This window comes from Leopardus geoffroyi, chromosome A1, assembly GCF_018350155.1.
Source record: "Leopardus geoffroyi isolate Oge1 chromosome A1, O.geoffroyi_Oge1_pat1.0, whole genome shotgun sequence".
Taxonomy (NCBI): domain Eukaryota; kingdom Metazoa; phylum Chordata; class Mammalia; order Carnivora; family Felidae; genus Leopardus; species Leopardus geoffroyi.
In genome coordinates, this window is record NC_059326.1 from 110,783,340 (window position 1) to 110,809,851 (window position 26,512).

General features: G+C 56.2%; 1 protein-coding gene and 1 long non-coding RNA gene across 2 annotated transcripts in view; one reads left to right on the forward strand and one right to left on the reverse strand.

The window, feature by feature from the left end:
* The first annotated feature begins 424 nt into the window (after positions 1 to 424).
* Positions 425 to 26,512, forward strand: part of TCF7 (transcription factor 7) — a 31,773-nt gene continuing 5,685 nt past the window's right edge. Inside the window, 5 exon segments of the mRNA XM_045489001.1 lie at positions 425 to 855; positions 1,025 to 1,091; positions 1,596 to 1,720; positions 23,081 to 23,192; positions 24,012 to 24,102. Of these exon segments, the coding sequence (XP_045344957.1) occupies positions 604 to 855; positions 1,025 to 1,091; positions 1,596 to 1,720; positions 23,081 to 23,192; positions 24,012 to 24,102 (647 nt within the window). The 5' untranslated portion in view covers positions 425 to 603.
* Positions 8,607 to 25,525, reverse strand: LOC123603772. The gene is made up of 3 exons (XR_006714988.1): positions 25,325 to 25,525; positions 10,981 to 10,985; positions 8,607 to 8,619 (listed from the first exon to the last, which is right to left on the reverse strand). It is a non-coding gene; the product is annotated as an uncharacterized LOC123603772 (long non-coding RNA).

Consider the following 26,512-nt stretch of genomic DNA (forward strand, 5'->3'; position numbering starts at 1 on the left):
CTGCCAGCCGGTGTTGGAGAACAGCTTCGAACAGCCTTCAACCTCTAGAAGTCCCCATTTTCAAGCCTTTGACGTACTGGCCGACGCAATTCACACCTTGCCTTGCGTTCCAGGTCACCCCCACGGCCTAGGTGGAGAAACCTGGGCGCAGAGCGGGGAATCCCATATTGTAGGTGAGGAAGCAGGGTCAAGAGTCTCGTTCAGGGTCCCCGCGTTTCAGAAGGGTGAAGCCTGTCGGACGCTTCACAGCTACGCCCGCGAGAGCTAGCCCTTTAAGATTGCGCGCGCCGGTAGCGTCCCGGCCTCTCCGAGGAGAGGAGGGGCGGGGCGGTTGGCCACGCCCCCGGCCCGGCCCGCCCCCGGCGTCCCCGCCCCGCCCCCCGCACTGAGCCGGCGGCGCCTTTGATGTTCGGACCCGCCAGCTCCCGGAGCCGCTCAGCCTGGCGCCCGCGCCCCGCGCCCGCAGCCCGCCCAGGCGGAGTCAGCCCGCGCTCCGCCCGTCGCGCTTCGGGCTCGGAGGTCCGGACTCCGGGCTCGCCGCCTGCCGGGCCGGCTCCGCGCCCCGCACTCCCGCGCGCCGCGCCCCCGCGGGCGGAGCGCACCATGCCGCAGCTGGACTCGGGCGGGGGCGGCGCGGGCGGGGGCGACGACCTCGGCGCGCCCGACGAGCTGCTGGCCTTCCAGGACGAGGGCGAGGAGCAGGACGACAAGAGCCGCGACAGCGCCGCGGGCCCCGAGCGCGACCTGGCCGAGCTCAAGTCGTCGCTGGTCAATGAGTCCGAGGGCGCGGCAGGCGGCGCGGGGGTCCCTGGGGCCGGTGCCGGGGCCCGCGGCGAGGCGGAGGTCGGGGCCGAGGTGAGCGCCGGCCCTCGCCCTGCGCCTCTCGCTCGCCCGCCGCCCCCCCCCCGTGCCCGGCTAGCCCCGCCCCGCCCTCCCGGTCCCCTGGGGTACCCATCCCTCAGACCCCTCCTGCCCCGGGCCGCGAGCCCCGCGCCCCTCACGCCCCCTCTGGATCTCCCCGCAGGCTCTCGGGCGGGAACACGCTTCGCAAAGACTTTTCCCCGATAAACTTCCAGAGTCTCTGGAAGACGGTGAGTTACCGCCCGGTTCCCCTCCAGCCGCTAAGGCCCCGGTGGGAAAGGGGGTGGCACGGAGGACGGGGGTGGCGGGGGGGGGGTGCACCCCGCACGGCAACTAAAGGAGGCGGCAAAACCGGGGGGTGGGGTGGGGGCGGGTTTCCCGGGCGCCGCCGGGCTCGAGTCACTTCCGGTGCCCTGACCTTTATAGGAGTAAACAGACCCCCGCCATCTCCGCCTCCCCTCCTGCCCAGGTGACTGACTAATCCCCAGTCTTGAGGAGAAAGCGTTGGCCCAGGTTCCTTGGCCGGCGGGCGGGCTGGGGGTCAAGTAGGGGCCGCCCAGGGGAGGCCTGGACGTGGGGTCCTTCGTCGGAACTCGGTACCGAGGCACTCCCGGCGCTTTTTTTCTCAAGTCCCACTTGAACGGGACCCCTCGGCAATTCTTACTCTGGAGAGCAGACCCCTCCGGCCCTGACAGCCCGGGCGGGCGCGTCTGACCCAGCTGTGGTTTTTCCAGGCCTGAAGGCCCCGGAGTGCGCCAGCGGCATGTACAAAGACACCGTCTACTCGGCCTTCAATCTCCTTATGCACTACCCACCCCCTTCGGGAGCAGGGCAGCACCCCCAGCCGCAGCCCCCACTGGTAAGTGGCCCCGGCATCCCGCAGGCCTTGTGCCTGCTACCTCCTTGACCAGGTAGGTGAGGCATGGGCAACAAGTGTCTTGTGTCTAGAACAAAATAGATAAGTGAGAACTCTTTTCTGGTGTCTTTTCCCATATACACCCAGTGGGATGGGAAGCAGGAGAACTTTGCTGAAGGAAGGAGAGACCGCCCTAGGCACCCCCTTCCCTCCAGCTGTTGGCCTTTGTCCTCCCAGCTTGCTCACAAGCAGGTGCAGGCCCTGTCCTGATGCTAGGTAATGCCAGGGTAGAGTCTTTTCCGAGAATTTTTGAGCTGACACCATTCCCTCCCCTCCTGAGGTGCTGGTGTTCTGGTGTGGTCTGAACTGTGAGCTTTGCAGTTGGCCTTTTCCCGGAGCCTGAGCCCCAAGCCTGGGTGTTTGGAGGAATGGGCAGAAATGCTGGTGTGCTTTAGAGCTCTCGGCTGTGCAGGAGAAACAGACTCGACTCTCTCTGTCCTTCTTGCCATGAATGCACCCTTGCCAGAGAAAGACCACAAATGCAATGTGTAGAAAGTAGGTTTTTATGAGGCTGGTTTGCTTTCCTATGCACCAGGAAGGGCCTGCAGAGGTGTTTCAAATCAGTGGTGTGGGTAAGGGACCTGTTGAATGATTTTGCTAATTAAATATATTTAAGCGCTTTGAAAGATTCCATGATCGTTACAAACCATGCTTTTCTGCCTCATTGGTGCAGATGACCTGAAAAGTAGAAGAGCCTATTCTGAGTGCTTTGGAGCAGTACAGCTGCACTTAAAAAAAAAAAAAAAATTGAGATTAGTGTTTCAGACTGTCCTCAGCTGGCCTAAATCAGGGGTGAGATTAGAGGTCCTACAGTACACTAAATGTTTGGGGGCTTGGGGCTGCAAGTGGAGGCCTCGTGCAGGAGGGGCCGGCAGGTAGGAGGCTCACATGGCTAGTGGGGGTCACCCTGAGGGAGGAGGGTGACTGCTGGGCCATTTCAGATCAGAAGTGAGGAGAGTTGGTTCTGAAAGCTGTTTTGATGCCGAAGCCGGTGGGAGGTGAGAAGACAGATTCTTCTCCCCAGAAACCCAGAATGGAAAACCTGGTAAACTGTTGACTCTAGAAATGAGCTCCTTGGCCCTTGGACTCCCCATTTTCTCAAATGCAGAAGGAGCATGATGGTTGAATGGTCTCTCTGCTCTAGGGTGGCTCCGGTCTCTAAGGTGTTTGCTTCCTTCATGTCTGTGAGGGAGGTGGTTGCCCTTTGACCTCACCATCTCAGGCAACACCTCTTCCTAGAGACCTCCACCCTGCACCAGCAGATGCTTAACATAGATTCTTTTTGGGTCTCCTACAACGGGTAAACTCTTAGGTTTTGGGGCCAACTTGACATAACACAGCACTGCCAAACCACCGGCAGGTGAATTGCTTGGACAGGGTGCTGTGGTCACTTTGACAACCATGACTAGACAAAAGACCTAAGACCAAGAACAGTCCTAGGAGGGCAGGCTGCCCTCCAGCCTCTTGTGATTTCACAGTACTTCAGGAAGGCGGTTGGATTTCTGTGATCCTTTCATGGCCTGCGTGAGTGCGAGAGAGCCCAGAGTGGGAGGGCCCCCTTCTCTGTAAGGGTGTGGTGATGGGACCATTTGGTCTCCTTTAGCTCACACTGGTCAGAGTGTAGGCGGACGGATGGCCAGCTCCAGCATTCAGGATTCTTGGTGGGGGGGGCGGTGAGAGGGGGGTGCTGAAGCAGGCACATCACTCTTCCCCTAGCCTCGGTCATTTGTTTTTTCAACCTCGGCATCTTTCTCAAGCTATAGCAGATGCTTTTCTGTGTGTTATACCCTCTCCTGTAGAGGTAAGTCCCCTTGTCCTCCTCCCCACCCAGCTCAGCCTCCCACTGCCTGGCTTCTGGGAACACGGGAGGAGGAAGACAAGGTCTGGAGTTGACTTTCTATGTGCTGGTATCAGCTGTTCCATGGGGCTGGGAACAAGGACAGAGGCATGGGCCTAAGTTGGGGTCACACGGTCACACTGGGTGAGGAAGATGTACATGAATACAAGGGAGGAGCCTCGTTTAAGCAAACCTGATAGTTAAAAATGAATAGCAAATAGAAGTAATTGTTGGTGTTACCCAAAAAGTTGTTGGACATTTAAATTAGGGCTGGTTTTAAAAGCAAAATTGATTGACTCCGTGTTTTGGGAACACATTTATCAGAAAAGATACCCTTACAGTGGGGCAGGAGTCCATTGTAGGGGCCCTGAGGAAGAACTGCCTTGGGAGGTTTCTTCCCAAGCTCTGCTTTCCTGAGCCCATGGGACAGATGACACACTGCCCAGCCCCTGCCCTTGAGCCTTAGAACTAGGCCCCCTCCCCGCTTTGCCCCCTCTGAGGGAATCCAAGTGGTCACCAGTTGTGCCGAAGAGCTTTTAAGGCCAGTTGCTTAACCTCCCCAGACAGTGGGGAGAGCCCATGCTGGGGTCGTCCTCTGCGCATGAGTGAGTAGCTACCATGTGGGATGCCTCAAAGCGTGCAGACTCAAACCTTGCCAGGAGCGATGGACCAAATGACCACCTCACAGCCAACTGCCAGTGGGGAGAGGGGGATCTTTTACCTAACAGGGTGCTTCTTTTTAATACATGGCTTCTTGTGAATTCTTGTGAATTCTCCTTTTGGGAAAGGAGAATTGGTCAAAGTTTATTTCATGGCTGATGTTTGGCAGGCATCTAATGTAGGCTTGTAGACAGTTCCTGGCCTAGACCAGTAGCCACGGCTTGTTTTTGTTTTGTTGGCTTTGTTCTGCTCTGAGATTGGGAGGGGGAAGTGGGAGGGCCAACTCTGGGCCTGGCTTTAAGGGAATTCTGGGATGAGTAAGGCTTCGCTCCCTAGGGAAACTCAGATTCTTGGATGTGCGTGACTGCCAGTCTGGTGCAAATCCTCTTCTCAAAAAGGATAGGAAGCCCCATTGTTCTTATGGCCCCTTCCATGGCTCCACTTGGAATCTTGGGCCTGGAAGATTGCTGAGCCTTTTGCCATTTAGATGAAGTGTCCAGAATAGGCAAATCTATAGAGATGGAACATAGATGAGTGGTTGCTAGGGACTGAGGAAAGGGGGGAATGGGGAGTGGCCGCTAATGGCTATAGCGTTTCTCTTTGAGGTAATGAATGTGTTCTGGAATTAGATAGTGGTGCAAGTTATACAACCTTGTGAGTATGCTAAAAGCCACTGAACTGTATACTTTAAAATGCTGAATTTTATGATATACAAATTGGATGTCAATTGAAAAAACAAAAAAACAGCTGAGCCTTTTGGCTCTTGCAGGGACTAGGGGCTGTTCCCCTGTGCCTGACCTCCATGGCCATCCTGGTGTCTGTGCATGCCCCAATCCAGGGGTCAGGCATCCATTCCAATGTTGGGGAGCCCAGTGGAGGCAGTGGACTCTTACTTGGACTCCTGACCATGGAGCTCACATTTCTGGACTCCAGGGCCTGGGGTTAGATGAAAGCTGTGCTAATGAGCCCTGGGGGGATTAGGAGGTGCAGGTTTGAGCAAGACTTGAGCAGGGGAAGGAAGTGCTGCTGACCCATGGCCACTATGTCCAGTGAAGCTCTGCAGAGATACACTCAGCCAGCCCTCTATAGCCGCAGAGAGAGGGAGCCAGTGGGCCTTGCTGGGGAGGGTTAGTGATGGTTGATCACCAGCCCTGATTGGAGTGAAGCCTGTTAGGAGGAGTCTGGCACCAGGCTGGGCACCACATAGGTCACAGCCAGCCTTTCTGTCTCTGGGAATGCCTCGCTGAGTAGAAGAGACAGATGAACAGACTGGAACCAGGCCCTGGTCAGAGGAGTGCTGTCTCAGAAGGCCCTGCTGTGGCATCTTGAGTGGAGCCAGCCCTGACGTGGGCGGTGGGCTGTGGAGAAGGATCTGCGGGGCAGCTTTCTGAAGGTGCAGAGTTGGCCACCAGATAAGGACAGGGTACTTGGGCTCCCTTCCAAACATGCCAGATCTCCCACTTCTGTACCTCAGTTGCCACCCTAAAGCCCACACTGTCGCCGTCACTCACCCAGAAGGCGGTAATGGCTGCTTCCAGCCTCTCTCTGCCTCGACCTTGGCCCCCACCTGAACCCATGCCCTCACCCCCAGTCCAGGTTCCACATAGCAGCCAGGCATCAATCAGATCTCATTTCTTGCCTGATGAGACCCTGTAGTGGCTTCCCATTGCTCTTGGAGTAAAATCCAAACCTCACACCACAGCCTGAGTGCCTGGGTGGTCGGCCACTGCTGACAGCCCCTCCTTCTCATCGCCATACTCTATCTCCATAGATAGGTTTAGTGTCCTGGCCTGTTTTATACCCGTCAGGTTCTTTCCCACCTCAGGACCTTTGCACTTGTTTCCTCAGCTTGGAACTCTCTTCCCTAGCTCTCATGTAGCTGCCACCTTCTCATTCCTTATTTGGGGCCTAATTCAAATATCACTTTACCAGAGACACCCCTGTGAATATCCAAGTGGGACCTCTGTCATCCTCCCAGGCATCAGCTGCCTTGCCCACCTTGGCAGTTCTTCAGGCCGTGGTGGTTGGCATTGCTTTATGATGTACTCACTAGTTATGCTTAGACCAAAGGCAGCCCATCTGCCAAAAGTATCTCTCAGCCTTAGTTTCCTCATTTACACAATGGGGGTGGCGAGTCCTCTTCCCAGAGTTGGAGTGTAGACTGGAGGCAGCAGTGCCAGGGAAGTGCCCATGAAGGCGCCAGTGTGTCCTGGGCTTGAGAGGTAGCGGTTTGGTTGTGAGCGGTCCCTTCTTGCTCTCCTGGCTCCTCTGGGTTAGTGGTGGCTCGCTGGTAGGCCAGACATAGACTCATGTCTGGAGGGCCGTATCTCTACTTTGGGCCACAAAGCTCCAGGAGTCTGAACCCTGGGGGCCGGCTCTGGGGCGGGGACTTAGGTATACAGGCCCATTGCTTGCTGCCCTACCTCATCTAGGGATTCTTGGGAGGGGAAGTACCATTCTTGGAGCCAGGATGGGAGCTCTCACTACTCACTCTGTCCTGAGATCCTCTCCTGCCACCTCTAGAGATTTATCTGAAAGAGGTCCCCCCTCCCACAGCCATGTGAAAGCCCTTTATGTAAGATGTCTGGGGCTTAAGCTGTTTTGTCAGAAAAATAGGGAAAAGACCCATTTGTTTCTTAGCCTCCATGCCTCGCTCAGACCCTTTCTCACATGGACAGCCCTGCATGCACCCCCTCATGTCTTGACCCAGTGTTTCCCTTTCCCCTGGTGTGGGGGTGCATTTTTGCAGGCCCTCAGACGGTGCCCACATATAGCATCTGTGTCATCCCTCCTGTAGCTTCTAGTTTGCTCAGAGCTTGCCTTCATTACAGCAGGAACGATGATGTGTACAAATCATTTCTTAGTTATTTTTTGATTTTTTTCCTGGAGCAGTACATTTCAAGAGAGTTATGGGGTCAAAAAGGAGGAGGAATCAGGGGCATCTGGCTGGCTCAGTTGGTAAAGCATGCAACTCTTGATCTCGGGGTTGTGAGTTCGAGTCCCACCCTGGGGATAGAGATTACATAAAAAAATAAAATCTTAAAAAAAAAAATGTAGCAAGAACCATAGCGTTTTGCTCCTCTGTGACCCCAGTTTGCAGCTTGTTCCTTGCAGTGCCTAAGTGTGCAAACCCCAACATGGAGTTTCTTCTTTGTTGTCGTTCGTTTAATAGGTTCATGGTGGGCAGTGGGACTTCAGAGTTCTTTTGACTTGCATTCCTTCCTGACTTGGAAGGCTGTGTGGTATTGGCTGTGGTGTTTGGAAAATCTGCAGTCGCACCCAAGGTGCGACTACCTTCAGGGCGCCCTTTTGCTCCCTTTCAGGTCCAAGACAGCAGCACCAAGGAGGCTCATCACAGAGACTCTCGCCCCACTCTATCCCCAGGGGCTGGAGTTAGAAGACTGCCTGCCCACTCCTCTAGCTCAGCGGGGCGTAGGGACTGACCCAACCCTAGGTGACCAACCTAGGCCCAGGAATTCTTCATCCCACTGTACCTAGGTCTCACCACGCCAGTTTCCATAGCCAACAAATGGGGATGTTCCTACCAGCTCTGCCCACCTCCCCACATGCCTCAAGACAGGAGGGGAGGGCTTGGTGGTACCTTCCCCGAGACTAGCAGCTCGTGGCCTCTTGGTTTCATGAGACCATACCCCACCCCTTGCCCGTGCAGGAGAAGCGGTTTAGCTGAGCTCTGAGAAGGGGCTGCAGGGGCCCTGGTTGCAAGTCAAATGCCTGCTGAGGTCAGGCTGGATTAGGGTGGGTACAGCTGCATGAAGGGATAGGGGGATGCCACTGCCTCCCTGTGAGCCTCCTCAGGCAGCTGTGATCCTGAAGCCATAGTCACACTCTCTCATGCCTTGTGACTGGCTGCTTCCTGCCGCTGTGTACAAACAAGACTCTGGTGGAGGAAACAGGTGTTTTATCAGGTCACAGGGCTCCCCCTTCCCCAACAGTATAGTGCACAGATCTTTGGGTTACTACCCTCCTTCTACTGGTGGGGACAGGAAGGCCAGGTCAGGGAAGAGATCTATCCAAGGCCCCTTAGAGACATGGAGAGGGAGGGCATTGTCTGGAAGTTCCACCCTCGAACACCGTATCTGCCACTCTTTGGCCAAGAGGCCCTGAGTAAGTTACTTAACCGCCAGGAGGCTGAGTTTCCCCATCTAGAAATGAGGAGAATGAGGGTTCTGACCTCCTTGGGTTCCTGGGGCATGGAAGGAGGCACTCACTGTATGTGGGTTCCTGCTATGTGGCAGATGTTGTCAGTGCAAGCACTGGAGTGAACAGCTCTTGCAGAGTGTGCCGTGCGGGTGGAGCACTTCTGAAGCCCCCACGTTTGCTCTTCCTCAGCTCAGCAGCCAGCCCCCCTGCAGCAATGTGGAGCACAGCTGTCCAGCCTGTCTGGCCTCATGGCCTCAGCTGGCCGGTGACAGAGTGCCTGCTGTATCTAGAACCCTGGTTCCAGACCCCTACTGGAGTTTCTGGGCCCCTGCATGCTTGGCCTTGGCTTAGCAAGAGGGGTGGCAGTCTCTACCCTCCCAGAGGATCTCAGTCCCAATGAGGTAGATATGCCCTCCAGGGCATTCACAGCTGGCTTTGAGGTTCTGCCCAAATTGGATGAAGGGCAGTGAGGAGGGAGAGGCCAGTGGTGGGCAACCCGGAAGGCTTTTTGAGAGGTCACGGTTGCAGCTGGCCGGGACCTGCATAGGTGAAGTGAGAGAACGCTCTGCGGGGCAGGGTCAGAGCAGAGCAGATCAGGAATCAGTATGTTCTTGGTCATTGGAAGGGTGGCCCAAAGCCCAGGGTCTGTGAAGACTACAAGGTGAGGCTGGAGAAGAGCCAGCAGGGAGGACCCAGCAGGTGACCTTGATATGCAGGCAGCTCTGGTCCCAGAGCCTAGGAGTGGCTGGTAGGCACATGCGTGTGTTGGCAGAATGAAGAGCCAGGTGGTGACCATTGGCGCATGGTTTGAGTTGGGCATGGAGGGGGAGGCAGGCGGAGCCAGCAGCTGGGGTAGTGTGGATGCTGGGAGACCCAGAGCTGATAGGCGGAGTGTGAGCAAGGCCAAGGCAGGGGGTGGGCTTTGGGCAAGGGAGACCCAGCATGCTGGCACATGCAAGGCAACAGAGACTCAGGGGTGGAAGTTTCCATTTTCATGTTATTTCATTTGTCTTTTGGTCTCTCTCTAGAGTCATGGGTCCAGGGTCTTGGCCCCCTGTTTACTGAGAGGAACTGAACCCTAGAGGTCAGGTCCCTCAGCACATTGGTGATGTAGCCACCATGTAGAGAGCGCCTTTTACCAGCATCCTCTTAAAAAAAATTTTTTTTTAACGTTTATTTATTTTTGAGACAGAGAGAGACAGAGCATGAACGGGGGAGGGTCAGAGAGAGAGGGAGACACAGAATCTGAAACAGGCTCCAGGCTCTGAGCTGTCAGCACAGAGCCCAACGCGGGGCTCGAACTCACAGACCGTGAGATCATGACCTGAGCCGAAGTCGGACGCTTAACCGACCAAGCCACCCAGGCGCCCCGACCAGCATCGTCTTTAGCAAGACTGTGAGGCCCCAGCAGTCTAGGGAGGGTCTCTGAGAATCCAGGACATTGTTAGCTTCTTCCTTCAGGCAGTTTGATGCCTGTTTACAGGTCCACGAAGCCTGGGGTTTGGACCTGTCATCACCTCCCTCCCTTAAAAAGATGTGGCCCACACCAGCCTTAGTATACACAAAGTCTCTGAGCTGCAGCCTGGGTGGGTTTGTCGTGGTCATAGCGTTGTTTCCTGGTGCTGCTAGAACCTTGGGCTCCCCTTGGCACAGTCCCCTCATATGTGAGGGATGGTCCCTCCTGGGTAGGGGTCATGGCCAGGTGCAGAGCCAAGATGGGTGTGAGTCTGGCCCTCTCCTGTGGGGAAGCTGCCCATGGGAGTTTGTCCCACGGAGGTCGACTGCCTGGGCTTTGCCAGTACACACGGCTTTACCGCCCTGAGGAAGATGGGCACCACAGCCGATCCACAGCCAGAGTTCACTGCGGGGCAGAGGAAGCAGACGTTCTGCCAAGTAAGCTTGCCTTACCCCTCACCCCTCCCATTAAAACAACCAGTTGTTTCTCTGTCCAGAGACAGGAAAGTTGTCTGGGCCCTACACTATCTTCTTCTCAATGACGAGTGTGTGGCTGAGGCGTGGACAGGCAGGACGTGGCCTGCCCCAAGAACAGTGAGCTTTGGGGGTTTGCGTAGTTAAGCTGCCCCAGCCCACCATATCCGGGCTGGCCCACGTGAGGCTGACAGATTCCCCCCTCCCAGAAAGCCCAATTAGCCCATGAGGGCAGGGAACTGTGAGGGCAGGGAAGCCAGAAGGCAGGCCCAACTTTTCTCCTTGCTGTGTGATCTCCAACAAATCTGTTAATCTCTCTAGGTCTCAGTTTCTTTCTCTCAGTCAGGAGTGGGGATCCCTGGCCATGAAGGATTGCTGACATTCAGATAAGTGTTGACTGGAGACAGTTGCTGCTCAGGTGGGCGTCAGGTGGGGCTTGCTGGGCATTGCCAGGACTGCTCCAGGGCCAGCTTCCCCATCAGGCAAGAAGGTTGGGAGGGACAGAGGGACAGGTGATGGGAGTTCAGGCTGAAGGCATTCTGACTAACTCTGACCTGGCTCTGGTGGCAGAGGCCCAGCCTCCCGATCTGCTGGGCCGCCATCTGAAACGCATTACCGATGCTTTGTAAACTCTACATCATTTGGCCACATGAAAGCCTAGGATCTAAAAATAGCCACTCCCAGAGGACGCCCCGCATTGGTGGGGCTCAGCTGACCTCTGCACGCACACCCACCACCGGGCCGTCTTCCTTGCCAGGGAGCCCCGGCTGGCAGGGCCACACCCACCCCCCCTCCCAGTGTGGGCAGCTGCTGCCTGGGGCCACTTTATCTGGGCACAGATCTGATCCAGCTGGTCAAAGCTTCAGGCCTCGAGGCTTTACCCGGGGCAGAATGTCTGGAGGAGCCAGGAGGGAGGCAGCTGAGGTTGTGTTGGTGGCCCCGGGACCCCTTTCCCAGCCCTGTCACATGCCTGGAATGGCTGCGGGAGGCTCATTGGGAAGCCAGCAGAACCGTCTTACAGATGAGAACACTGGGCCCCATACAGGGGGAGCACGGGAAGGCGGACTTGGCCACTGTTAGGTGGTGGACAGGAGGGCTGCTGGCTGATGTGCTGGCATTTTGGAAGTCAGGGGCCTACCCAGGGCCCTGTAGTGTCTGTGGAGAGCCAACCCTAGCAGGAAGGCAGGATGGCTGTGGATCTCCAGGCTGCTATGGTTGACTCTTTGCCCTGCTTTCTGTGGGTTCCCTCTCCTTATGGTCTCTATGACCAACTGCAAACCACTCTTTTCCCTAAAAATAAACATGCTTATGGGATTGGGGGAAGCTTTGTAGCTATCAAAGGAAATAATAGGGTGTTTAAGAAAATTACATTGCGTTTTAAATAACCAGCATGAAAGTCATTAAGTTTGAAGTTTCATTCAAATCAGATGGCTCTGTGGCTGGCCCAGTGGCCAGGCAGGCAGAGGGTGGGTGGGCCCTCAGGGATGCAGAGAGGCAGCCTGTGGAGAGATTTGTGCCAGCAGCAATGAGGTCTCTGTTGGGTACAGCCGGGGTCCAGGCAGGGCGGCTGCTTCGTGTGTGCCAGGCTGCGGCAGCCTCCCCACAGCGTGCTGGCCGGCTTTAAGCATTGTGCGGGTGGGAGCCGCCCAGCTGTGGTGGGCAGCCCCATGGGTGGGGCTTGGGGGGGACCGTAGTCCACGGGGTGTAGGGACAGACGACGCTGGGATTGCCGAGCCCACAAGGGGTGATGGCCATGTTGAGGTGGGGTTTCAGGGATGGTGGTTTGGATCAGAAAGGGCTGGGGAAGATGTACTGGGCCAGGCCCATATCTGGCCTCCTGGCTGCGGGGATCTCAGTGCCCCACACAGGGTGTGACACAGAGTAGGTGCTCAGTAAATAGTTGTTGGGAGAATAACAGTGGCGACAATTGTGTATGTGTTGAGAACTTCCCGAGTCCCAGGTCTGTGCCTGGGGCTTTCAATCCCAGTATCAAGGTCCTTGCATGAAGCTGAGAAAGTAGATGCTATTACTGCTCTCATTTTACAGATGGGGGATTTGAGGCTCAGCGAGGTTAAGAACATGCTAGTGCCTGGCATCAGGGCTTGGACTTAGTCTGTTTTACCTCAAAGCCCATGTTCCCCATTGCTGTGCTCCTTTGCTCTCAAGTGTGTGGTGATGGGGGCACTGCAGGCCTCCAAGCTGAGTGGTACTCCCACTCCTGTTGTGTTCAGGAGCTGAATCCAGCTGGATTCTCTGACCCCAAGGACAGACTTGGCCCTCAGTGCTCCTCCTGGGCATGATGTCACAGCTCTGGGCCTGGTCAGGGATGGATACTTTCCTCCTTGGATGTCTGACAAGGCAGGGATTTTAGGACCAAAAGGGTTGTGTTTCTTGGTTGGAAGCAGGAGCCCAGGGTTTCCAGAATAAACATTGCCCTGGAAAATGTTTCCACATAACAGTTAAGATTGATCAGGTTTGATGCCTGGCAAAAGGATGCAGGATGACGCTTAACTGTCCATTGGTGGACCCCCTGTTCCATTGCTGGTCCTAGCTTAGGTTGGAGCTCACTGTTGGGTGTGTCTGTATCAGGTGCCCTCCTCTCTGTGACATGGGGTTGGGCTGGAGGGTGTCCTAGGCCCTGAGTCACTGGGAATGGGCTGACTGAGGAAGCTGAGGTGTCCCTGGGGTGTGTTGTGTCTGTTGTCATTGTGTCGTCTCACACCGCACCATGGGCAAGCCCTCCCGGGGCATTTTGAGAGCAGTTTTTTCTTGGATCGCCGCCCTTCTTTGCCTCCAGTCCCCTGGCTCTGGTCACTGAAGGCCGGTCAGGAGCTCAGCAGTCTGGCCTGATAGCAATCAGGCAGGAGTCCAAAGGAAGTCAAGGACCGCGGCCCCAGCCTGGCACAAAGTTTGGCTTTCCTAAAAAGCCTTGGTCTTTTTTTCTTTCATTTTGTTCCTTATTAATTTAATCCCAACTTCAACCCCGTGAGATGTGGACGGCCTGCAGATGGGGAGCCAAGGCATGGGGAGACGTGCACCTTAGAAGTGCTGGTGGAGTGATTTGAACCCAGGCATGTGTTTCCCACCCTTACCTCCGTGCTCCCTTGCCTCTTAGACAACATATCTGTGCACTCCTTTTTGAAAAAAATGGGTTTTATAGCTCCAGCTGGGTCCCCTTGGCTGCCCCTATCCCCTCCTTCCCCACTCCTCATCCCCTCGGAATTTGGTATTTCCCTGTCTCCCATGTATTTTTATTCTGTTACACCCAGGTGAGTATCTGTAAGAACTGTTTGGTGTGGTTTTTGGAACCCCCTAACTAATCTCATTAGGGGGCTCCGCCTTCAGAGGGCCGCTGTGGCAGGTGGAGCAGCCCTGCCCCCCTCCCTGTGCGGACCCTGGGCCTGCAGGACTTGGGTGTGAGCAGCGAAGCCTGCAGCAGCTCCTTTCCGCTCTGTGCCTTGTTTCCCTTTGGATAAACCGCTGGATTCGGTCCAGGCAGAGCCCCAAGGGTCTTAATTGGCAGTAGCGGTAAAAGTTAGACCCAAATGAGCTTCCTGACCATGGCCCCAGGGCAGGACTGTCCTCCTGGGGCTGGTACAGAGAGCTAGTACAGACCAGAGACCTCATCTTGTCTTTGCTCCTCAGAAGCTGGTTTGAATTCATCAGAGTCAGAAATGCAGGGCTGAGGCTGGGGACAAGATTTCCAAGTCTCCACCCCCGCCTGCCTAGGAGGTACCATCGCCCTCCGCCTTTCTGGGCTCTGCCTAGGCTCTCCCGCCTCTCCCTCCTGGGCAGTGCCAGGCCCTCGTGAGAGCCACCTCAGTTGCCAGCAGCTATCCTTACCCCCTGCTTTCGCATGTGGAGGGATGAGCACAGGCCAGACCCTGTGGAGAGATGACCTCTCACATTTCCTTTAGTCATTGATGACTGAGAAACTGAGTCACCTCCTGTGAGGACAGGGTGAAGACATCCTTCATACAGGCTAGGTGGAGGTCACAGCCATACCACTAGTCGGTTTGTGCCAAGAAAGTTTCTTGGCAGGGTGTTAACTGGCAAAGTCAGAGATCCCAGGTCCCTATGGGCTGGAGGTCTGCGTGGGGAGACCGAGTGGGGGAAAGGGAATCTGGGGACCACTGGGTTCACATGTGCAGTCTCCATGCTGGCACACTACCCCTGGACTGTGAGGCCTCTCGCAGAGTGGTGAAGATCTCTGGCCAGGAACCCCAAAGGGCTGGATTCCAATCCAGATCTGTCGCTACTTGCCATGAGGCCTTGGGCAAGTCGTTTAACCTCTCTGGGCTTCCCTTTCCCCATCTGCAAGATCTGCACGTGTCCTAAAGTGACAAGGGAAGACTGGTCAGACTCTGGTCAGGGAGTAGAACTCGGTGTGCTGGGCATACAGCAGGCTGTTCCTAGTGAGGGCTGCCATCTCTAAATCCGCATCTCTGCTCTTTTCTTCCTGCCTTTCCTACACAGCCTGTTGGTTTTGCTCCTATGGGGAAAAACATCCTTGAACTCCTCTAGTGCCCCTTCTGCAGAGCCTTGCTTTCCCTACTGCCTGAGCTCTGAGATTGTCCTGGCCTGCCTTGGCCCACGGTGGGCTCCTGAACAGCTGGGCACTGAAGAGGAGCTGGCTAAGAGACCTCCCCGGGCTGGGAGGGCCGAGGGGGCAGGGATCCCCAGCCCCAGGGCTGCTGTAGAGTCCCCACATACGGTGTGTTGGTAGCATCAACTAGCAGCTCAGCTGCAGCAGCTCCCGGAAGCTTATATTTTCCTCTAAAAACATCCTGTCCTGAGGGGCGTTCACCTCAAAGAGGAAGAAGGAAAGTGCAAGTAAACGAATGCATAGAAACCACTGGAGGCTGTGGGCCAGGCCACTCAGCTCGGTGAGGTTCAGCTAGCTCTGAGGGTGCCTTGGGGCCAGGCTAGGTCTAGAGCAGGCCTGTGGTTTGCCAAGGCCTCATGCAGGGACTCTGGTCCTCACCTCTGCTGTGGCAAGGCCCTGTTATCTGATGTTGAGGCCGGGCGACTGGTAGACTGGCCACACGCACCTGGCAGGGCTCTGTGCAACCATGGCAACACACCGTGCTGGCAAGTGGGACCCAAGCCTCCTGGTCCACAAGGGTGTGGCCCAGCCACCCCCCAGGCCTCCAGCTCAGCTGACCAAACGGCCACGGCTCTGTGCTCTGCGGTGGGTGTCTGGCACAAGGCGTCCGGCACGCTGTGGGCGGGGAGCTTGCGGGCCGTCCTCTGGAGAGCACCGTGTCCTGGGCAGTAGGGCCCAGAGCGGGGGCTGGGGATAAAACGGCATGAGCCCTGCTGGGGTGTATCTGTAGAGGGAGGGTCTGCAGGAATCCACAGATCCGGGCTCAGTTGATACGTAGACAAGTCTCCTCTGGAAAGTCTTGAGGGGCTTGCTTTCTTCTGGGACACTCATCTTCTAGGTCCCAGGCCTTGAGCGAGCTTCCCACCAGCGACTGGCCAGACTCCTTGGGACTTAAGCAACCACTGGTGCTGGACAGTGGGTCCTAGCTCCACACACAGGTCTGAGGGAGCTGTGGGGCTACCTGGTGGGCCCTAGAGCTGGGAGAGGAACCAGGAGGAACTGATCGAGGTCAGAGTGTATGCTCAGGGCCAGGCCCTAGCTGGAGCCTGGCTCTTGACAGTGTGAGGGAGAGAAGGGAGAGCTAAAGGGGGCTCTGAGCACGGCCAGTGTGTGGAATTGTGCAGGGCCGCTGGGCCACGGAACTGAAGCCCAGGCTATACTGTATCAGTAGCCCACCTTTCTGTCCAGTCAGCTTCTGCCCAGGAACGAGCATGAGGCTTGAGGTGTGGATCTGCCACTCCTGTGGGCTCGTCCCCACTGGCCTCTCTCCAGCTCCAACACAGGCATAGGGAACAAGGAGCCAGGAACTGGGTGACTGCAGTCGGCTCCGTGGCGGATGAGTGGGTGGGGCACGCAGAGGTTCTGGAGCACCAGGGACTCCAGAGGCCTTCCCTCTGCCGAGTATGGAACCTGGACAAGTGGAGATGACTAACAAGCCAGTGCTGCCCTCCGGCACCCCCAGGCCCACCTCTGCACCATGTGGGCACCTCTGCCTGCTGGGCTGTGGATCCCCGGCGAGTCGTTTGCAAGGAAGTGACCCTTAGACTGAGGTCAGAATGAGCAGTGAGGCTCACAAGGAGCCGGAAGAAGCATGGAAAGTCATGAGGGGAGGAGGAGGGGTGGGTAAAGGCGCTGAGGCAGAGAGGAGCTAGGCACCAGGGCGGGAGACGGGCAAGCCAGCGTGGCTGGATGGTGGCTGGTCGAGGATGAGTGGGGCGCACGTGCACTAAGGCCGGGGAGCCATGTCCAGCTATTGCCACCAGGCGGGCTCTTGGTTGCCAGCAGCCCTGGCAGGAAGTAGGCAGGTGGTGTGGCCAGAACTCCAATCCCAGGGGTCCCGGAACCCACTGAAGCATTTTTAGGGTCAGGGAGGGAGGCACTGGTTCAGGGAACTCTGACCAACCAGGCTGGAGAAAGGAAACTGGGGTGAGGACTGGCACGCCGTCCCCTCTACCCCCAGGTTTTGTCCATGACCAACCATAAGGCCTTTGTAGCAGAGTAGGTAGAATCCCAGCTCTGCCACTTATTGTGTGATCTTGGGCAAGCTGTGTGACCTCTCAGTGCCTCAGTTTCCTCACCTACCAAATGGGTGTAATACACCTATATCCTAGGTTTGTTTAAAAGCATAGGAGTTAAACTCTGTAAGGTGTTCAGAACTGTGCCTGAGACATGGTAACCACTCACTTATCATTGGAAAATGCTTTTCTCTCAGCCTGAAACATTTTTTTGGCTGGCACACAGGCACTCAGTGATGAAAGCGGACTGAATGTGTCTGCCAGTCGTAATCAACAGAGAATCTGGGTGTGTGTGTGTGTGTGTGTGTGTGTGTCGGTGGGTGGGGGAACAGGAGGGCGGGAACTTCTAGCACCATCTCTGCCACAGGGAGGCTTGCTGGAGGTGGCCGGGGGTGGGGGGGGGGGCACTCAGGCCTCACACACTCCCCCACCCCCAGGCGTGAGGCCCGAGGAAGCAGCAACTTTCTTCACTGGGAAAGTGTTGTGGGGCTCAAGCGTTTGGGGGTTTTCAGAGTCAACCGTCAGAGGCGAGGGAGTTTCTCTGCTGGTGGTGGCAAGGGCTCTCAGGGTGCACACAGCCTGTGAGCAGACCGCTGCGGTCTGCAGGGAAAATGCCGACTGTGTTTATTTTTCACCTGAGCCTGCAGGAAGTAGGGGGGCGAGGGGGTGAGGCAGGGCAGCCCAGCTGGGCCCAAGCTCAACCTCAGAGCAGAAGAGACCTATCCCGGAGTCCCTTATTTCTCCCTCCTCCTGTCCCACCCTACCTTTGGACCCCCCCTTTCCTGGCTCCTGCCTACTCAAGGAGAGGAATTTCTAGCCATGGGCTAATGAGAATGTCCCGGAAGGCTGAGAGCCACCTTTGGGACAACAGATTGGGAGTTGGAGTGGCTAGGAGCAGTCAAAGCAATGCAATAGCAGGAGGAATAGCAGACACAGCCTCCCAGCCCTAGGGCCCCGCTCTGTGGTGCAGTCTGGCTATGTGTTTGGGGGGGGCAGGGTGCAGACACAGGCAAAGAAGGGGATCCTGGAGTGTCCTCACCAAGGAGTATGGGCTGCTGTCGAGTCTTTGATTTGCTGATGCATTCCACCATGCTGCGGATACTTCCTGAGTGCCCAGGTCTATCCTTGGCCCTCTGCCCTCACATAAGAGAGGTGAGGTTGTGTAGTCGAGATGCTCAGGGCCTCATGGGGACAGTCAACCCAGGCCTGCCAGGCAGGTATCATCAGAGGGAGGACAGGAGAGGAGCTCCAGTCATCAGGTTCCTCATGCACATGCTAGTCCCCAGGCAACCCCACCTTGTCTGGGCAGCCTGGCCCCGGGACAGCCTTGTGCTGAGGCCGTGGAGCGGGACGTTCCACTGGCTGAGGCGGGTGTGGGGCACTGGGCCCTACGCCCGACATTCCCCCTGGCTACCACCACAGACACAGGGGGCCGGGGAGTGTGAGGCTGGGGGGCAGCATGCATAAACATGGGAAGGACTGGCCGGGCCCTCAGTGCCCTCCCCTGGATCCCTGGCCACCTCAGGGCCTCTAGCTGCTGGCATGTTCTCTGCCCCACCCCTGCCTACCTGGCATCTCTCCTGGGGTTTGGCTGCAGACTCTTGTTTAATTAGAGGCTTTTCCCCAGTTCCCAGGGAAGGCTGGTGGACAGGATAAGCCCTCTGACCATCAGGCAACACCTCCTACCTCCCACCCCCTCCATACCCGTTGTCCACCTGCATCCCAGGCCAGAGACCGTAGGCTGAGCTGGATTCTGAGATTTCCAAGCCTGGCTGTGCTGCAACCTGGGGCTTAACCAGCCTGGCCAAGGAGAGTCAGCTCTGGCCCTCCCTCAGGTGAGGGGGCTCTCCACGGTTTCTTGGCCAAAGCTAGCCCCCGCTCCCCGCCCCCCCCCCCCCCCCCGCTGCCCTTTTCCTGGGCAGAGTGGGACTGTCTTCCTGTAGCTGGCACCTTGGACCCCAGCCTCTGGTTCTAATACTTCCTTCCCAGGGTCCCACTCCCCAGCCAGGCTTACATTCCTGGGGGCCAAAGAGCCAGAACCGGGACTTAGATGGCAAGGCCTTCTCTGAAGCAGGAGCTTACACTCAAAAGCCCCCAGGCCAGAGGGATCTTTGGAGGAAGTTCATTCCAACTAATGGGCCAGGGCTCCAGTCGTGGCAAATGGTGGAATGCTTTCTACCAGAGTCCCAGGTTCTTGAGGGAACGGTCTCTGACCTGTCTCCCTGTCTCAAGGCCTGGTCAGGGCTGATGCTGTCTGGCTACTACTGTCCTGGTTGCCTATCAGGATAAATTGGTCCCAGAGGCTTCCAGGAAGCTTCCTAGGCCTTTGGCTGCTGCTCCCCAAAATTCTAACAGTTTTTGCATCTGTGATCAGTGAGGTAATCAGGGCTGATTTTCTCATCGCTTTTCAAGGGGCATAATGACCCGGGATTCTGTAGTGAAGAAGTTGATGTAAAGGTCAGGGAGCCTTAGAGCTAGGCTTCCCAGCCCACTTCATTGTGGCTCACTTAAAAATTATCACTAGACTGGGGTGCCTGGGTGGCTCCGTTGAGCATCCGACTCTTGGTTTGGGCTCAGGTCATGATCCCAGGGTCGTTGGATTGAGCCCCACATCAGGCTCCATGCTGAGCCTGGAGCTTGCTTAAGATTAATTCATTCTCGTTCTGTCTCTCCCTCCCTGCCTCCCTTCCTCTCTCACCCTCCCCCTCTCACCCTCCCCCTCTCTCTCACCCTCCCTCCCTTCTCTCCCACCCCGCCCCTCTCCCCCCACTTGCATGTGCATGTGTTCTCTAATAAAAAAATTAAAAATATGTATCCTTACACTAACTGGAGAAGGAGGCTGGAGGCTGAAGCACACATGGGAAATGCTGGGCATAGTGAGCAGGGAAGAGAGGGAGGCAGTGGGGCTAGGGAGAGAGTGGGCCTCACCACACACAGCTTTGTAGGTCATCTAAGGCTGTTTCTTGCTCTGGGCAGGGGAATGGTGTGATCTGAGGCACGGGTTTGCTGGATGGAAGAATGGCGGAGGGCAAGAGGCTACTGGAGTTGTCTGAGTGGGAAGCGACTGGGGCTTGGACTGAGTTGGGGATAGGGAGGAAGAAGTGGTGGGCTCTCAATTATCTTGAAAGTAGAGCCATTAGGATTGCCTGACAAATTGGAGACGTGTGTGAGAAAAGAGAGTCCAGGATTACTCCAAGGTGTCTGAGCATCTGGAAGGAGAGCATTGCCAGTAACTGGGGAAGATGGAGAGGAGCATTTGGTGCAGCACACCAGAGGCTCTGCTTTGGCCATACTGGGTTTGGGCAGCATTTCTGACTTTTGGGTAGACTTGGTGAGTATGCATTCGGGGAGTGGTGTTCCCTAGGGGAAGCAGAGGCTGAGATAGAAATGTCAGTAATCAGATGAGGACATTTGAAGCTACCACCCTGGATGAGAACACTCTGGAAAGGATGGTAGATGGAAAGCCAAGGGCACATTTTGGGTGGGATCAGGAAGAAGATGAGGAGCCAGAAATTCGCCCAAGAAAGAATGGCCTCTGAGCTTGGAAGAAAATAGGTCAGTGTGGCATTCTGGAAGCCAAGCAAAGAAAGTCTTTCAAGGAGGAGGGAGAAATCAGTTGTGTCCAGTGCTGCTGAGAGGTCAGGTAGGAGGAAGACTGAGAACTGACCATTGAGTTCAGCAGCATGGCAGTCACTGGGGACCTTGACAAGCGCCATTTGGTGAAGTGATGGGGCAGGGGATTGGCTAGGCTGACAGGAGCACAAGACTAAGAACAGGAAGTTGAGGATGGCGATGGCTCTCCTGAGGTTTGCAACAAAAGGGAGCAAGACATGAGGTGGTGGCTGAGGAAGATGAAGATTTACAGATGGGAGAAATAGCAGCCTGTTGGTACCCTAGTGGGAATGAGCCTGGGCTTGCAAAGTGCTTGGCACAGTACCTCACAGGTTGCAGGCAGTCAACACGTGAAGGATTCCACAGGTATCCACATACCCCACAGCCTTTCGAACCCATTCTTGCCAGCCCGAGGATCCTACTTTCTACCTTCCATTCCTACACATACTCTGACTCTGACTCTGCGGTCACTTCTGGGGATAAAGAAGGCCGGAGTGTGGCATGAGCCTCTCAGCTTGCTCAGGAAACCTTAGAACACGAGCAGTAAAGTCCCAGCACCCAGGGCCTGGAGACACCATGGCCTCCCCGGGTGATGTTGCCAAGTAGGCTACCAGGTGGGTCTTCTGTCCCCAGGCAAATCCCCTCCGGTGAATTCAGACCAAAACCGTCTGGCCCATGTGAGGCTAGCACCACAGGGCCAGGGAAGGACTGTGAGTAGCATTTCTTTGTGCAGGTAAGGGGCTTCCTGAACGTCCCTTCCTCATGACTCTACACCTGGGTAATAGAGCTCTTGGGTATCTTGTGGCTTTACTCTTACAACAACCCTATGATCATCTCCATTTGACAAGAAAACAGATGCTCAGGTATTATAGTAAGTTCTTAAAGGCCACACATGTTAGAACCAGGATCTAAACGTGGTCAGCTGACTCCTCCTCAGGCCCACAGTGGGGAGTCCTTCCTAGGCTGCTCCAGGAAGCGAAGAGAAGGCTCCAGAGAGAGGTGCTCAGGAAGGGGTTGTGGTGCCACACGTCCATGCCCACCACAAAGAAGCCACTGCTTTTGGGACACCAACCCCTGTCTGCCTGAGGACAGAAGGTCCTGGTATGTAAGGTTCTCAGTGGGCAGATGAACAAGCTCGGGATTGAACAGGTGGGTGGGGTCGGTAACTTCCCCAAGCCCTGACGGGAGGGGTGCTGCAGCTTGGAACCCAGCCTCAAGCTCCCCTGGAGGCAGGAATGTGGGGAAGAGGGCAGCCAGCGCAGTTGCCGGGAAGTGTGGGAGCCTGTGTCCCCCTGAAGCCTCACACCTTGGCTGAGTCACAATTCATACCTGGCCTTTTCTCACCTCACCCTGGACCACAGACTGCCAAACCCAAGGGACCTGTGCCTCACCATAAGCTACCCTAAGCTTCCCCAAACCTAGTGATGCAGGGAGCATGAACCCCATCCATTACACAAGAGAGGAAACTGAAGCCTAGAGATGTTAAGGAGTCTGGCTAAATTCACCCACAGGATGGGAAGGAGCCCAGGCCACAACCTCTCATGGCTGTCGTGCTCCAAAGCTGTCCCGTTTCTTCTGTGCCAGGAGTCAAAAGACACTTATCTGTGCTCCTAGCCAGCAGAATCCCCCCAGGTGAACTTTTCCAAGTGGAAGCTGAGCCTCAATTGTAGATGATGTTTCCAGGGTCCTGGACTGTGCAGATGTGCACTGGGGATGTGCAGAGCTGTGCCTTGGCCCCAAGCAGCACCTCCCTGTGGCTGGGTCGTACGGGGAGCCCCCTTCCCAGCATGAGTCATCTCCTGACAGATCCATGTGACTAGTGAGAAAAGTAAGAGTCCTGTATTGCTGAGGAGACAGGAAGTGTGGGGGCTGGGTGGGTCGGCCCTGGAGGAAGCCTGTCCCCACCTGACCCACCTGCTCTGAGTTAGAGTGCTGATGGGAACCTTCCTTGTGCCCACAAATCCTGTTAAGCTTGAGGTGGAACAGAGGGTCAGACTTAGGACCCCCAAGTCTGGGGGTGGAGAAGTAGGAAAAAGAACTCCAGGCTGTCTTGGGGTAAGCCAGGTCTTCAGACCATTACCTGGTGTCTGGGGCTGGAGGGTATGAGAAGCCCCCCATACAAGCCACAGGGCCTCAGAGAAATGGTGGCAGGGGTGGGCGGTGGTCTCAGACCTAGAGGCAGGAAATTTCCTGGACAGGAGAGGTGCACCTCCTGGAACTGAGTATACAGAAACCAAGAGACTCTGTAGGTGATGGGACTGCTTGAGCAAAGTCTGGGGGGCTGTGGGCAGGGCCACTAGACATAGGATGTCTTGAGTGGTGCCCCTTCTCCTGAGGCCTGTGGTTTTAACCACCCCCACTTTCCTTTGACATTTGGGCTACCCACACAGCTAAAAGGGGCTCTGTTTATATGTATGCCCCCAGCCCTGTGCCTTCCTCCTTCGGGTCTCCCCACATTCATGCCCTCCCTCCTCATTTTTCAGCACAACAAGGCCAGTCAGCCAGCCCACAGCGTCCCACAGCTCTCTCCTCTCTATGAACATTTCAGCAGCCCACACCCTACACCTGCACCAGCCGACATCAGCCAGAAGCAAGGTATGGATCTGGGAAGGGGAGGGGCCTGCCGGTCCCAGAGCCTAGGGGCCAAGTCCTAGGCTTCTGGGTCCAGGGGGGTTAGCCCCTTTTTAACAACTGGAAAGCCTGGGGCTGGGCAAACTCAAAACCCCAAGAAAAATGCCAGAAAGATGGCCTGGGATCCTGAGAGCAGGTGGTACTAGGTCAAACTTGGAAGGTTTCAGGTTGAGGTAGGAACCCACATCCTGAATGACCTCCCAGTGCCAGTATATGGGAGCAGGAATCTGTGTAAAACCGAAGACTGTAAAACCTGTATCCTTCCCTCCCTGCCCACCCCCCCTCAATGAGAAAATGGAAAGTGGTGGTTGTGATGGCTGATTCACCTCAGCCTCAGGGAAAGTCATTCTGAAATCAGCCATTGTCGGCTGTGGGAAACCTGCTGACTCAACCCTGGGGAGCCAAAGGGGGCGGGTGGAACCCTGGCTGTCCAGGCCAGGGGGCCTGCCTCCTGCCCAGAAAACCAGGCCAGAGCCCCCAGCTGAAGACCAGCAGCCGGCCGGGGCATGATGAGGCCCAGCCATCCCACTCCTGAGTGACTCCAGCTCTCCCACTGGCAGCCTGTATCCTTAGGCTAGTCACCCTGCCACTCTGCCCTTGCTTCCCTAGCCTATAAACGGGGTACCATTATCACACTGGAACAGTCCTCAACAAACCAGTATGTCTGGTCCTCTAGCCAATGGGAGGTGGGAGAGGCCCCACAGGAAGGCCTAGGAGGCAGTAACTGGCAGAAGTGGCTTCCAGGTCAGGATAGATCACTTACTTGGCCCCTCTCCACTGTAGGAGTTCACAGGCCTCTGCAGACCCCTGACCTCTCTGGCTTCTACTCTCTGACCTCAGGCAGCATGGGACAGCTTCCCCACACTGTGAGCTGGTGAGTGTGAACCCAGTGGGAAGAGGGCACCTTGCGCTGGGGAAACCCATACCTGCCGTTTCCTTTTCCTTCTCCATCCTTCTCACAGCACCCCGCTGCCAGGTCTTGTGTCTGTACCAGGAGCTGCCCGGCAGCTCTGTTCATTGCCCACGTAGCCCAGCACGCTGCCCTTGGCTCCTGGTCGAGACCTCCTGCATTCGACATCTGCCTCAATGTCTGAGAGACTTGGTAGGGGTGGGGAGCACCAAGCCACTCAGGGTTAGGAGAGTATGTAAGGAAGAAAAGGCAGGCCCACCTGAGCAGGGAGGGGCATATGAATGGCTCCAAGAGGCTGTTGCCTCTCAGCCACCTGGTGGGCAGGGGGGATACTACACTCATCCCAGTGCCTACTGGGGACTGGTCCCTTGGCTGAGCTTCCTGAGGAACAGTGTTCTTTGCCCCCTCTGGTCCCTGCCTGATTCCAAGCCCCTGGCCGGCTCCTTGAAAAGCTTGCTTGGAGGGTCTGTGAAGGCTGGGCCAGCAAAAGCCAGCCTGAACCTCGAGTCAGTAGACCTAGTTGTGGGCCAGAGGGCTGGTCTGAGGCTGGAGCCAGGTCTTGGCGGGCTGGTTGGTCCTTTGCTCATCAACCACAGTGTGTTCTGGATGCGTCTCTAGCCTCTCCAGGCTGGGGCAGCACCCCACAGCAGGAAATCTTGGTTTCCCGGGAAGGTAGGGAAGCCCAGAGGTCCAACCTGAGGCCCACCTGCCCTTTTCCACTTGCTCTTTATCCATATTCAGTTCACTCTTCTATTCCCAGATTCTCCTTGGACAGTGCTCCATCCTCAGTACCAGTCAGGAGTATACCCACAGATACTCCCAGGATTGGGGTTTGCCAATCCTTGGGTGTACTACCCAGGTCAGGGACCCAACAATTACAGGGCAGTATTAGCAGTGCTTTTATTGGGGACTGTAAGAGCCCAGAGGGGTGCCTCATCCAGCCTGGGATTTCCAGGGCTTTTAGGAAAAAAAGTCATTTAGCCAAGCAAGAGCTGAACAAAGACCAGGAGTTGAAAGGGGACAAAGCGGGCAGAACAGTCAGTGTCAACAGTGACTGCAAAAACCCTAGGACAGGTATCAATGCTGTGCTGATGAGGAAATTTTACGAAGTAAGGTTGGAGGTGAGCTGGAGGTAGGGGAGGTGGGGGGGGGGGGCAGTGGTCTACTGAGCTGGGTCCCAGAATACTGCCATTTCTGCCCTTTAAGCACCAGTACAAGTCTGCAGAGGGAAGTAGGTGCAGCACAGGTTGCCCTCTGGTGGCAGATGCTTCATATACATGCTGGAGGAGTCCTAGTGGAGGCCAAATTGCCGTACCCTATGGGTCAAGCAAGGTGGGGAAGTCTTTCCCTACATCTGGCCAGTAGCCAGACTGCTAACAGCTGTCTCTCCCAACCACAGGCCCAGCCCTCCTCTCTACCCCCTGTCCCCTTCCTGCGGATATAGACAGCACTTCCCTGCCCCCACTGCAGCCCCTGGCGCCCCCTACCCCAGGTGAGTCCCAAACCCTGCAGCCAGGCTCCTGCTTCCTGTTGCCCAGGCTTCAGAGCCCACATGAGGCCGTGCCCAGGCCCATGCTTGCCCTGTGCTAGTTGTCTGTCCATCCGTCCGTCTGTTATTCTGCAGCCCCCTGTTGCCCTGTACCTGAGAATGAAGCCGGTGGGAGAGCCAGAGGCCTCAGCCCAGGTCAGACCATGCAGCCGAGCACCCTAGAGCAGCCAGGGCCAGTGAGTGCACACCCGCGCTTGTGCTGCTGCCTCTGCACGCGTGAATCAGCCCATGTGCAGGTGTGTGTGCACTCACCTGTGTTGTGCATCCCTGCTGAAGGGCGGGACAAGCCAACTCTCCTGGGCATTCTGTGAGCCCTGCCCAAGCTGAGGCATCACCTTTTACATGGGTCTGCGACAGTAGGCCCTTGGGGACTGCCTGCTCAGAGAAAGGAGCAAGGGCAGGGTGGTTTCCACAGAACAACAGAAAAGTGAAGTAAAAGGTATGTGTGTATACGTTTGTGTCCCTTCACTTTGCACACTCCCTCAGTAAGACTCAGACCTGGTGTGGAATAAGGAACTCAGCAGACAGTTTCAGCCCTATTGGAATTTACAGCCCAGGGTGGGAGGTATGGACCTAGCACTGACAGCTGAATGGGCTATCTGCGAGACGGGAAAACCCTAACCAGACCCCAGCCAGGGCAGGGACACAAATTGGAAGAACTTCATGACATCTGAGCACAGGGGACAAAGGGAACAGCACTAGTTGGGGATGGCTAGGAATGGAAAGTGATGGAAAACAGGGGAAAAGATGGAGCTAAGAAGTGTCAGCAGAGATGTTCATTCAAGGCAGGGCGGGTCCTGCGGAGGAGCCTGGGTTTTATTCTGT